Source organism: Leucopleurus acutus (genome assembly GCF_964270905.1).
Source record: "Leucopleurus acutus genome assembly, chromosome: 11".
Taxonomy (NCBI): domain Eukaryota; kingdom Metazoa; phylum Chordata; class Mammalia; order Artiodactyla; family Delphinidae; genus Leucopleurus; species Leucopleurus acutus.
In genome coordinates this window covers 36,752,467-36,766,480 of record NC_139152.1, presented here as the reverse complement: position 1 = coordinate 36,766,480, position 14,014 = coordinate 36,752,467, and the positions used below count along the sequence as shown (strand labels likewise).

General features: G+C 38.8%; 1 protein-coding gene across 1 annotated transcript in view; it reads left to right on the top strand.

Annotated features, from left to right (window-relative positions):
* Window positions 1–14,014, top strand: part of NELL2 (neural EGFL like 2) — a 385,449-nt gene that overhangs the window by 86,321 nt on the left and 285,114 nt on the right. The window contains exons 5-10 of the mRNA XM_082850800.1: window positions 2,800–2,976; window positions 3,063–3,159; window positions 5,547–5,619; window positions 5,790–5,872; window positions 7,106–7,234; window positions 8,723–8,825. Coding sequence (XP_082706926.1) covers window positions 2,800–2,976; window positions 3,063–3,159; window positions 5,547–5,619; window positions 5,790–5,872; window positions 7,106–7,234; window positions 8,723–8,825 — 662 coding nt within the window. The remainder of the gene's footprint in view (window positions 1–2,799; window positions 2,977–3,062; window positions 3,160–5,546; window positions 5,620–5,789; window positions 5,873–7,105; window positions 7,235–8,722; window positions 8,826–14,014) is intronic.

Here is a 14,014-nt window from a genome sequence, read left to right as displayed (position 1 = left end):
AAATATTTTCTCTGGTCCTTTCTCTCTCTATTCTCCCCCTGGACCCCTGTAATGCGAATGTTGTTGCATTTAATGGTTTCCCAGGGGTCTCTTACGCTGTCTTCGTTTCTTTTCAGTCTTTTTTCTTTATCCTGTTCTGCAGCAGTGAATTCCACCATTCTGTCTTCCAGGTCACTTATCCGTTCTTCTGCCTCAGTTATTCTGCTATTGATTCCTTCTAGTGTGTTTTTCATTTCAGTTACTGTATTGTTCATCTCTGTTTGTTTGTTCTTTAATTCTTCTATGTCTTTGTTAAACATTTCTTTCTTTTTTTTTTTTTTGTGGTACGCGGGCCTCTCACTGCTGTGGCCTCTCCCGTTGTGGAGCACAGGCTCCGGACGCGCAGGCTCAGCGGCCATGGCTCATGGGCCCAGCTGCTCCACGGCATGTGGGATCTTCCCAGACCGGGGCACAAACCCGTGTCCCCTGCATCGGCAGGCGGACTGTTAACCACTGCGCCACCAGGGAAGCCCTGTTAAACATTTCTTGCATCTTCTCGACCTTTGCCTCCATTCTTTTTCTGAGGCCCTGGATCATCTTCACTATCATTATTCTGAATTCTTTTTCTGGAAGGTTGCCTATCTCTACTTCATTTAGTTGTTTTCCTGTGGTTTTATCTTGTTTCTTCATCTGGTACATAGCCCTCTGCCTTTTCATCTTGTGTGTCATTCTGTGAATGTGGTTTTTGTTCTACAGGCTGCAGAATTGTAGTTCTTCTTAATTCTGCTGTCTGCCCTCTGGATGATGAGGCTACGTAAGAGTCTTGTGCAAGCTTCCCGATGGGAGGGACTGGTGGTAGGTAGAGCTGGGTGTTGCTCTGGTGGCAGAGTTCAGTAAAACTTTAATCTGCATGTCTGCTGATGGGTGGGGCTGAGTTCCCTCCCTGTTGGTTGTTTGGCCTGAGGCAACCGAACACTGGATCCTACCCGGGCTCTTTGGTGGTGGTAATAGCAGACTCTGGGAGGGCTCACGCCAAGGCGTACTTCCCAGAACTTCTGCTGCCAGTGTCCTTGTCCTCGTGGTGAGCCACAGCCACCCCCCGCCTCTGCAGTAGACCCTCCAACACTAGCAGGTAGGTCTGGTTCAGTCTCCTGTGGGGTCACTGCTCCTTACCCTGGGTCCTGATGTGCACACTACTTTGTGTGTGTCCTCCAAGAGTGGAGTCTGTGTTTTCACCAGTCCTCTCAAAGTCCTGAAATCAAATCCTGCTATCCTTCAAAGTCTGAGTCTCTTGAAATTCCTCCTCCCGTTGCTGGACCCCCAGGTTGGGAAGCCTGATGTGGGGCTCAGAACCTTCATTCCAGTGGGTGGACTTCTGTGGTATGTGTTCTCCAGTTTGTGAGTCACCCGTCTAGCCGTTATGGGATTTGATTTTATTGTGCTTGCACCCCTCCTACCATCTCATGGCAGCTTCTCCTTTGTCTTTTGTTGTGGGGTTTCTTTTTTGGTGAGTTTCAGTGTCTTCCTGTCGATGATTGTTTAGCAGTTAGTTGTGATTCCAGTGCTCTCGCAAGAGGGAGAGCACATCCTTGTAGTCTGCCATCTTGAACCAATCTCAGCCTCTAACTTTTTTTCATTTGTTTTAAGTTTGTTCAGATATGTTTGTAATTGCTCATTTTAATCAATGCTTCTTTAAAATCTGTGTCAGGTAATTTTTACATCTCTGTCATCTTGTGATGTTGATATCTATTGCTTGTCTTTTTTCATTATATTTCAGATCTTTCTGATTCTTGGTATGCTGTTTGATTTTGGGTTGAAACCTGGATATTTTTGTATAATGTTTTGAGACTTGGATTGAAACATGGATATATTTGTATGATGTTCTGAGACTTGGATCTCATTAAACTCCATATTTTATGTGACTTTCTGTGACAATGCACTGGCAGAGGATGAGGGGGTGTCATCTTGTTATTTCCAGGTGGAACTAGAAATCCAGGTTCCCTACTAGGCCTTCAGTTGACAATTAAGTGAGAACTTTTATTATTTCTCGGTGAGGGTGTGGAAGTTCCAACTGCCCACATGGTCTCTACCAAACACTCTGGTAGGGATGGTGTCATTACTGCAGGGTGATGGTGAAAGTTCTGACTCTCCACTAGGCCTCCTCTGAGAAGCCAGTGTGCTTTGTTACTAGGGATGGAACATGGTCTCCACTGATGCCATGATTTGTCTCATCACTGGCTGACAGGGTTACAGTTCTTGGCTCTCTACTTGGCCTTTATTGGCACCACCCTGGCAGAGGCGTTGGGTACCTGATTTCTGCCTCAAGAGAGTGGAAATCTAGGCTCCCCACTTAGCCTTTGCTGACATGTTTGGGGATGGAATCACAGTGTTTCCTGTGGTGCTTGGCTGGAATAGAGTGGTTGTTCTCTAAAAGTTTTTGTCTTTCTGGGCTTCTCCTTTTCAGGTACTTTAGCTAGAGTGAGCAGGCTTTTAAGGGGAATTGTTTCGTCTGCATCCACTGGTATTTCCAGGTTGCTGGTTTCTCCACCTCCAAGACTGGCATATATGAGGCAAAAAGAAAACCCTCTTCACTCACCATTCTGTTGTTCCTCGGGCCCTGAGTGCCCTTGCCTTTTTAAAACATTTTCTCCATCTTTCAGACTCTTCTTATTGTTTGTTTCATAATATCCTGTTTAGTTGTACTTACTGGGAGGAACAGGAAAATTATGTCTATTCCATCTTTCTGGAGACAGAGGTCATGTACATCATTTTTGAGCTTTATTTTCAATGGGCCTCGTGTGATTCTTCTTCTCTGTGCAGGTACCTGGAATTGGAAAGCAGCGGCCATCGGAATGAAGTCAGACTGCACTACCACTCCTCCGGCAGCCACCATCCTCACACGGAAGTGTTTCCTTACATTTTGGCTGATGATAAGTGGCACAAGCTCTCCTTAGCCATCAGTGCCTCCCACTTGATTTTACACGTCGACTGCAATAAGTAAGTGAAACGTTCTCAGTTCAGGTAACGGAAGATTCTAAGAAATGACGGTTAATGCACATTACTTACCTGATGCTTCTTTGCAGAATATATGAAAGAGTCGTGGAAAAGCCTTCCACAGACTTGCCTGTGGGCACATCATTTTGGCTGGGACAGAGAAATAATGCACACGGATATTTTAAGGTATCTTCTGACTAAGGTCTGAGCATAAAGTGTAAATAGAAATGCTTTTTAATGAATTTGGAAAAGTACGTTTTGCTTTTTATGGTGTAAAGCAAAATAATTTGCTGTGTATAGTTTTTTCCTATTTGTGTCTATTTCTGTTTTAGTTTTTTTTTTTTTTTTTTTTTTTTACACTGGTGTTTAATTTAGCTGGTCAGCACTATTTTCTCTTTTTCCTGAATGGGTTTGAACTTTAAACATAACAGAGATGATCACAAGGCCCAATCAGGGCAGAGTTAACATCTTCTTGAAGTCAGGCATTCAAAACAATAAAAATCTAAAATGTTAATATACAAATAAACTCTCTACCTTTGAAATATAACCTTTGATGAGACTTTTATTGGGGTGTTAATAATAGAGGATTAAAACTTTTCAATATTCATTATTCATGGTCTCTTCGTACTTCTGAAAGTGAGAAAGGAATATATATATATATGCACAAATCTATCAAAACTAGAAAGCAGTTATAATTTACATCTTTTTCTTATTGTCTATTTAGAGACACACTCCATGGAATTGCATCACAGGATCTAAAAGACATACCGTTTAACTTTCAGTATTTTAAGGTTGAGGAAATAAAGTTCAGAAAATTGCTTGATTACAAGCCCATAGTGTAATCATTTCCCCTCCAACGACTCCGACACTGCCTGTCATACAGAAGAGGATCGGCAAATGGTTGTTAAATGAAACAATGATAGGTGATGTGTCTAACTCAGGGATTTCTAGCTAGAGTAGGTACCAGTAACTTTAACATTGTGTTCTAAGAAAGGTTTGTATTCCCTGAAAGGTATTTTTAAAACTTACTTAAACTGCTACCTGGAAACCAGGTGCTTTGAATGTGTTACTTCATCGAATCCTAGTCTTGCTAGCCTTGGTTCAGGGTCTTTAAAATGTTTTTTAAATCTCTTTTACATATGCATAAACTTGTTCAGAGAGTTTAAACAACTTATCCAAAGCCAGTCATGGGGAATTGATCCCATGCTTGTGAGTCCTGAAAAATCAGTGCTCTTTTCCCACATAAGGGGTAGCAAGTTTTTGCTATAGGTGCTGAGTCTCTCCTCTATTCAATCATGGCACTCTTCCCCACGGAGCCCAGATGTGGCGTCAGAAACCTCACACGTCAGTTATGTGTCCTACTCTAGGGGCTGTCATTTTTACTGTAGACTGTAAATGGTGCTCACTAGATTTGGGCAGTACACAAACTATAGAACTCTACATGGTAGCTTTGCTTTCATGTTGCTGCTACCAAGTGATAGGATTTTGTTGTATACAAGTTGCTTCCCTGATCCAAACCCCAAGCAAACAGCAGATCCAGCAACTGCCACGTAGTATACTTAAATATTTATCATTTACACTGACACTGTTTTTGTACGATGCTGTTAATCAGATTAAATATGTAGAAGATACCTAGTCCAGGATTTGACTGGTAAATCTTTGTAGGTACATTCAAAATTGTCTTAATATGTTGGTATGTCACCTCTGTCATTAAATGTTCTATTCCCATTTTCCAAAAGGGATAAAGTGAAATATTACTTAAAGAAAATATATAAAGATGTTGAAGGAAGAGAGAGGGGTGGTGAATGAAAGGGACGCTGGAGTGTGTCTGATGAGGTCGTTTCTGAGCTACCATTTGGCCATTGCTTTAAGAGCCTTGTAAGCTGGAAGCTAATTATATCTTAATGACAAAGGATGTATGTAAATTTCACATGTAAACATGTGATGTGACCTTCTGTGTAAAATGGGTCATTTCCAGTTGGCATTTTAAAAAATTTTAGGCTAAACTTTCTGTACTCCTAAGGACTCATCACTAAGTCTTGCTGTAGCTGTTTAATAAATCTCTTGTCCTTTTTAAATTGAGAAATTCACTTTAAAATATCCAACCGAGAAACAAGAAATGCTAGAATAAGCATTGTTCTTATGACTTAGCTTTTCTCTTGTTTTCTTTTTGATGATTGCAGTTAACTTAAAGCGGGTATCAGTTTCACTGTTGTTGAAACCCAAAGTGATTTTCAGGTTGATTTTTAAAGGTCATTTTCAAGCCTTTCTTCAGTGGCTAACTAAAAATAACTTCCCCAGACACATACTATTGTCTCTTAATTATATCTTGACATTTACTCTTAAGGCTTTAAAAATATTATCAATAAGAAAGTACGTGGGTAATCATCTATTTTGCCTGCCTGATGTTTTTCTTTCCCTTTGGTTTGAAGTCAAAGCAATGTATTCAAAAAGATTTTATTCAGGGATTTTGGTGAGTCTATCCTGTAATGTTTCCCTTCCTGAACTTGACTGTTGAACATAATTTGGGTAGATGAAAGTAATACGTCTTTTTCAAAATTTTTCTCACACAGGGTATAATGCAAGACGTGCAATTACTTGTCATGCCCCAAGGATTTATTGCTCAGTGCCCAGATCTTAATCGCAGTAAGTCCATTAGTTCTCACACCGTGTAATGAAAAGTATGCTTCTTGCTTAGTTTTGTCCAAAATGTCAGTTTGAAATTAGAGTTTTTATATATTCGTTGTCAGCATAGACTTAACCAGATTGAACTGCTTATAAATATAACTTGACCAATGTGGTGTTTGTAATTCTAGCCTGTCCAACTTGCAATGACTTTCATGGACTCGTGCAGAAAATCATGGAGCTGCAGGACATTTTAGCCAAAACATCAGCCAAGGTAAAAGCTCCTTAGAAATAGAGTCTGGGGGAGCTCACAAATCCTTGAGGTTCCTTACAATTCCTTTTGTAACCACAGTTGTTCACCTTTGAGACTTTTCTCATACCCTACTGTGTACCAGGACTGAACCGAAATCCCTGCTCAAGAAAGGGGCTTATAAATATTCAGACCCTAGCCATCTGTATAACAAATGATTCAGTAAATCAAGAATGAGGCAGATTACTACGCTGCTTATTACGACAATAGGATTTATTGTTTAATTTAGTTTTTATTACTATTTAGGTTTTCTTTGCAAGGAAGGAGGCAAGAGGACATTGTAAAGAATATGAGCACTAGAATTATGTCAAGGAAATGGTCCCACGAAGTCTTTCTACCACTATGTTACAGTTGTAGGAATGTTGGCTGTCTTAAGCCTGTATCAAGTTTACCTATAGTTTCACCAGGCTGTTGTCTTGTTGCATAGCAGTTACTTATGACCTGGAAGTTGTGTTGTATATCAATGATTTGTTTCTGACCCAATATATATTCTAAAATTTATGTTTGCACTCGAGCAAACATAGTCATGAAATTAGACATTTTTAAAAATGGAAAATGCTTCTCTGCATTGTGGATGATGCTATTTTGACTTAGCCTTCTTTTCCGTCCTATAAATCCTGCTTTTTTCCCCCAAAGGCAGGGGGCAAGTTTACCACAAAAAGAAGAGGGGAAAAAATCCTTTCTTTTAAATTAAAGTCTTAAGTCATTTGCAGCAACATGGGCGGACCTAGAGATTATCACACTAATTAAGTAAGTCAGAAAGAGAAAGACAGTTACCATACGATATCACTTATATGTAGAATCTAAAATATGACACAAGTGAACTTACCTACGAAACAGAAAAAGACTCACACACGTAGAGAACAGACTTGTGGTTGCCAAGGGAGAGGTGGGTGAGGGAGGGATGGATTGGGAGTTTGGGATTAGCAGATGCAAACCATTATATAGAGAGTGGATAAACAATAAGGGCCTACCATATAGCACAGGGAACTATATTCAATATCCTGTAATAAATCACAATGGAAAAGAATAAAATGAAAAAAATAAAGGCTTATGTATATTTATAATAAATAGTTGATGGGCACAGCCATCATTACAGCTATTCATCTGAAAAACAGTCAGATGCCTGTTGGAGTATTTTGCCTTTCTGCATTGCTGGAATGGTGAACAATATGAACCCCTTCCTTTGTGCCACAGCTGTCTCGAGCCGAACAGCGAATGAATAGATTGGACCAGTGCTATTGTGAAAGGACTTGCACCATGAAGGGAACCACCTACCGAGAACTCGAGTCGTGGACAGACGGCTGTAAGAACTGCACATGCCTGGTATGGCTTTTGCTGGAGTTCAGACTAAGGGAACTCAGATGTCCCCACCCTTTAAAAATTTATTAAAACAATGTCATCATGAAAATTTCAGGACCCATTTCCTCAAAACACAACACTAAAGTGGCAGCAAACCCGGTCAAATCTAAAGGACTGTGTGTTGCCTTATTAAAGACACTTTCTAGCCTATAAAGATGATTACGGTTTCAGAATGCTATAAAGTTTTAAGTTTACTGGTCCGCACATGAAGTTAACAACTTAAATTGGGTCAGTAGAGGGATTCCCAAAGGATTCTATCCTGTTATCCTTAACTTTTCCAGGGATTTTCCCCTCATGTTTTATTAATGCATTTTGATAAAACTAAATTAAGTGCAACAGGAAATACTGTGTCCAGATTGGGCTGTGCAAACAAATAATGGAGTTTAAATAATCTTTAAAAGTTTACTAATACAGCGGAATACAAATTATAGAGTATAAATAAGTTTGAGTTCTCTAATTGCTCACTAATTAAGCAGAATATTTAGTGCATTATTATTTCAAACATGTAAGTTCATTTTCAAAGACAAGTTCAAAAGGAGTTTAGTTTTGAACTTTTAAATTCCATATGAATTACCTGTTAAAACTGGTTGACTGGAAAGAAGTCAGAGGTCTAAAAAATTTTTTTCCCAAGTTCATCCGGTTTATTCAAAAGTGGGAGATCATGATGTAAGAAGGTCAAAGTTAGCTGTGAAATAACCGTACAGGTGTGTATGTGTGTGCCTGCTTCGTATGATTTCTATTCAGGAACATAGATTCCTATTAAAGTCATAGCATTTTACAAATACAGTAAAACCTTCCCAACTTGTTAAATGGGTGCCAAAAATCAAATTGAGTAAAATACAAGATGTGGTATGTGAAGTCAATAAAACGGCTAGAAAAGCATCTAACCTACCTGGGAGCTCTGGGTGACCTTCGGGAATCAAATTCCTTGAGGTCCCCTTTGCCGTTTGGCACCTCTTGTGATGACTGTCAGCATCGATTCATGGTGGTGGCCTGTCCAAGCTTAAATATCCTTGGAAAGATTTCTGCATCCTGAGACTGGGTCTCCAGCACGGCAGCAGCTATTCCAAAAATCTCCTCGTTTGTTGATGCTCATTTTGTGAGTCATCTGGGGAGACACGAGTGCCCCAGGCTGACCCTCAGCCTGCTGTTTCTCTGTCAGCAGGTGCCCTTCCCTCCACACCTGTCCTCATCCACTTCACAACAGGAGGTGAGAACTCTAGCTCAGTTGCTGGACAGAAGGTGGAGCCAATCACCATCTGTGTTATGACCCAATTTGTATTACTGTGGGTTTTACTGTATTATGGGTTTTGCTGTATAATAACCAAAGAGAATAGTGGTATTTATGACATTTTACATGAAGAGTTTGAAATTTAAGAAATATATTAAACAATACTTGAAAGCTACCAAGTTGCAACTTGGAAATTCTTTAAAATACTGTTTTCTTCTCAGAATGGAACCGTCCAGTGTGAAACTCTGATTTGCCCAAATCCTGACTGCCCCCTCAAGTCGTCTCTTGCATACGTGGATGGCAAGTGCTGTAAGGAATGCAAACGTGAGCATAACTTTTATGATGAATACTTTTTTGGCAAAAATAAAGCTTTGTATTAGTAAATATTCACCCATCATTGGTTTAATCTGGGTAAGCTAAATAGCTTTTAGAAATGATGGAAATACCTTCTCTATTTTGGTTGAGCAGTTCTTTTCCACTTAAAAGTGCTATACTTGTATTTTAGCAAGAAAGTTTTTCTTGGAGGAATCTATTCTGTACAGTGACAGTAGTGGCAAAGATATGTAAGAAACTCAGTGGAAGGCACTTCTCTCATTAACACTGCTTGATACAAATACCTCTCAACTAGGTTGAGAATAGTCCACACTCAGTCAAGATAAACAAGAAAATCCAAGATACAAGTGACCTTCAACAGCAGAAGATACAAAACTCTATTAGTCCAAACCACAGAAGTGCACATTGTTATAGGATTGTCCAGTGTGGACAGGGCAGGGCCATGATCTTAATTCATAAAAGAGGCTCATGCCACTGAATGAGGAAGCCATCTGCCTTTTAGCAGCTGTTGTCTGCAGTTCACTTCTGATGTCTGGAAATGCTCTTTGAATCGATAGCTATCCTCAAATGGGTTCTAAATCATTTATTTAATAACATAAATCATCGCATCTCTGTTACTTACACTTTAAACGATTGCCTTAAGTCCATGTTAAAAGTAGCATTTAAAATTTAGCTACTATTTTTTTTTTTTACCATGCAATAATAACATATATGAAAACTGGGTTGTTATAAAGTTTGCAGACTATATAGGGCTGTGTAAGTGCAGTATAAGCATACACATGCATGCACGCGCACGCACACAAGACAGAAAGGGGGGAGGGCAAGGGAGAGGGAAGGAGAGGAAAACAAAAGTAACAGCTGCTTTTCCTAGAGTTTTTATGCTCACTGGTGTCCGTTACTACCGCCATACCTTACTCTTGCCTACGCAGTGTGCAGGGTGCTCCTTCTGGCAAGAGTGACAAGTTATCAGAGAAAAATCAGGAAGTCGCTTTGTAGTCCATTGATTTAATTCCCTCAGGAGCTCGTGTATATTTAATTTTGTTAGACTTTACCTTGAAGCCAATCCATTTCATGAGAGAGTATTAGTCTAGACAAGTAGATTTGGCTGGACCAGGAAAGGTTGAATGCAGTCGTTCTCACACATGTCACCAGCTAATTTCCTTGGTGAGGGGTAATCTGAGTTCTTCCTTGAACTTGTATTAATAATGAAAAGCTTGTGACGATATTCTGTAGTTTTCTTTGTAGATGCTTGGAGGCAGGAGGAAGAAGGGCCCTCTATAGGACTTATATTCATTACACAACAGTAGCAGGAATCATACTTTTGGCTTTTATTTCTTTCATCCTTTCCACTGATACTTCTGCATTGTTACCTGTGAATATTTACATGCACATTTACATTAAGTGATGTTGATTTTATTAGAGACAGGCTGATTGGAATAATGGACCATCATGATAGATGGATTAGTCAGAAGTTGTGAATTTCAGGTCTGCTTTTACCATTTGTCTCTGTTACCAGCAGTAAGCTGCCTATTCAATCAGACTGTGCTTGAAATCTTCCCAGAAAGCATGTAGTTAGACTTCATAAAATGGTAAAATATTTTGAAATTCATTAATACAAAGTGCTTCTGGCAGACTTTGGTGTTAATGATTGGAAAGCAGCTGTATCTCATACATAAAATAGTGAAAGCTGCAAATAAGTGATCAGTGAGGGGACCATAGCATCACTGGAGAAGTGTCAAAATAATTCATTCGAGTCTTCCATTTCATACGGTTAAAAAATAATAAGGATTAAGTGACTTTGTCTTTCTGGTCATATTCAGTGATATGAGTGCCATGGAATATAAAGGATTTGTGTCCTATGGTTGGTTGTATTTCGAGTATTTGAACCTCTGATTCTGATGAATTCAACATTTTACGAGGGCTAGCATGATATTTTCAGTAAACACCCATAGATTTTTTTTTCCTACGAGAAGTAAGTATTTAGTTCATACGGTAAACATTATTAGAGATTATTTGGGAATGTGTCTCATGCACAAATTTTTTTATGCAGAAAAGAAATGACATAACTGTTTATTGAGTATAATTTATATACTATATATATATGTATATAGCATATACATATATATACTATGTAATTTACCCATTAAAAAAGTATACAATTCAGTATATTTTAGTATATTTGTAAGGTTGTTCAACCAGCATCACTACCTAATTCCAGGACATTTTCATTATGCCACAATGATACCCCATAACCGTTAAGAATCATTCTGCCCCCACCCCCCGCCAACCCCTGGCAACCGCTAATCTACCTTCTGTTCCTATGTATTTGCTTATTCTGGGCATTTCATATAAATGCAATATACAATATCCACATGCATAAATTTAAAAACAGTCACTAGAAATATTTCAGGAAATGTGCTTCTGAAAAGTTTTGCAAAAAATATTTTATAAAGGATAAATAATATTTACAATAAATTTAATAATCATTAGCTGACTTGTTTAGATAGTTCAGATTTTCATATGTGCTGAAAGTGGGAGAAGCTAATAGTTATACAGATCCATGATGTTCTGTGTGTGTGTGTGTATGTGTGTGTGTGTGTGTGTTTCACTGTTACATATGAGGGGAAGGAAACAGTATCATTTTCCTATGTAAATTTCCCCAGTAGCATCAGTGTTATAATTTACAAGAACTTAATTTCAGTGGAATATAATTTCTATGTGTTTTACTTTTTAAAACACAAACATAAGCCTTCCTCTTTATTATTATTATTATTTTTATTGGAGTAAAATTGCTTTACAATGTTGTGTTAGTTTCTGCTATACAATGAAGTGAATCAGCTATATGTATACCTATATCCCCTCTCTTGGACCTCCCTCCCACCCCCCATCCCACCCCTCTAGGTCATCACAGAGCACCGAACTGAGCTCCCTGTGCTATACAGCAAGTTCCCACTAGCTATCTGTTTTACACACGGTAGTGTATTTATGTCAAACCTAATCTCCAATTCATCCCACCCTCCCCTTCCCCCTCTGTGTCCACATGTCTGTTCTCTACATCTGCGTCTCTATTCCTGCCCTATAAGTAGGTTCATCTGTACCATTTTTCTAGATTCCACATATATATGTTAATATACGATATTTGTTTTTCTCTTTCTGGCTTGCTTCACTCTGTATGACGTACTCTAGGTCCATCCACATCTCTGCAAATGACCCAGTTTTGTTCCTTTTTATGACTGAGTAATATTCCATTGTAATATTCCATCTTCTTTATCCATTCATCTATCGCTGGACATTTAGGTTGCTTCCATATCCTGGCTATATAGTGTTGCAGTGAACACTGTGGTACATGACTCTTCGAATTATGGTTTTCTCAGGGTATATGCCCAGTAGTGGGGTTGCTGGGTCATATGGTAGTTCTATTTTTAGTTTTTTTAAGGACCCTTCATACTGTTCTCCATAGTGGCTGTATCCAATTACATTCCCACCAACAGTGCAGGAGGGTTCCCTTTTCTCCACACCCTCTCCAGCATAAAAAATGGGCAGAAGACCTAAATAGACATTTCACTACAGCCTTCCTCTTACACACTGCACTCATTTGATCTTTGAAACTCTTTGGCCCGATAGCCTTTTTTAATGGCATAAAATTAACAAAGTATATTCTTTAGTGAGAACTATTTAAAGAGATTAATCATTTATTGTTTCTAAAGCCCTCGGAAGGGAAAACATGTAACCTAACCGCTGAACTGTTACTCTGCCAAGGCTGAAAGGAACGAAGCACTTGCACGCAGCCAGTCCTTTCTGGTGTTCTTTATTTACTGCTTTCAGCCTTGCTGCGTCAGAGCTGTTTGTGCAACTCTGAGCAGCCCTATTTTGCAGCCTGCTTTATATTTTCCCTCTGTAACTTCAGCTCTAGCCCTTTATCCAAACATAAATACTGTTGAATAGTAAGAAGGTTGTTGTTCTGGGAAAGAAGTCAGAGAGAACCAAGCCTGTCACTTTTCTTTATTTGACTGGACAGAAGCAAAGTGTTGGGAGGAGGGGCTAAACCTTTTATGCCTCTACCATTGAGCCATTGTGGTGGAGTTAAACAGAGGGTGAAATCCAAAGGCAGGAATGCACCAGTGCCAAATCATTAGGGTAATAATAGTCACAACTCTAATGAAATCATATCACTTCCTCAGATTAGGAGGCACATACTTGGCTCCTCAGGTGAACCTCACAGTAACTGTATAAGGTAGGCATTGTCTCTATCTTCCTCATTAGAGGGATTATGTGACTTGCCCAAGAACACACATTTAGTTAGATGTGCCAGAGAAATTCTATCTGAAAGTGCTGTGCTTTGCCAGCCTACTTCCCTCTTCAAAACCACCTGCTGTAATTAATCTCAGTGATCTCCTTTCATCCACTGGTAACTAAGCTTACCATTCAAAACCATTTGGGGTTCTGGCTAAGTCTAGGTGAAACTACAAAGTAAGCAGAGTACCACTCTGTTTACTTTTCAGCCACCTCTGCCATACCCTTTATTCCAGTCACAGGCTCTCAACTAGCCAACAGCAAGATGGACTGACTCAAATTCAAGACAGCTCTAGAAAATGTAAAGTATAAATATTTTGGGTGACATTAAATCTGAAATAGGATGAAGTCAAACTAATTAAAGTACATAAAATCTCAACCCAGTTTAAAAAATTGTCAGAAAATAATCAACTAAAGTTCTAGGAAATAGAAAGTTACTAAAATCACTGAACTTAGAAAACATTTTTAAAGTATTCAGTGAATTCATTTATTTTCTTTCAGTGGACTGTAGATTCAAGTTTGAACACAGACCTCTGCTTCACAGAAAAAATGATTCATGAAAATAGGGAATCTGAAGCAAATCTGAACTAATGCTATAATGACTTTTGCAGAAAAGGCTATGTTTTAATAAACAACAACAAGGAAGGCGGATTTCCTCTCCACTTCTAGAAAGGCATCAAATACAGGAAATGTGAATGTGACCATCAGAATTGGTTGGTGCTTGCCTAGTAGCCATAGTTATTTTAATTGGTGTTTTCTCAAAGAGGCCAGATATATATGAATAAATTAAAATTATTATTTTGGCTGAACAAAATCAGGGTTTTAATATGTAATATAGATTACATTTTAATATGCTTTGTGCTGATTAGACATCATATTGTTTTAAA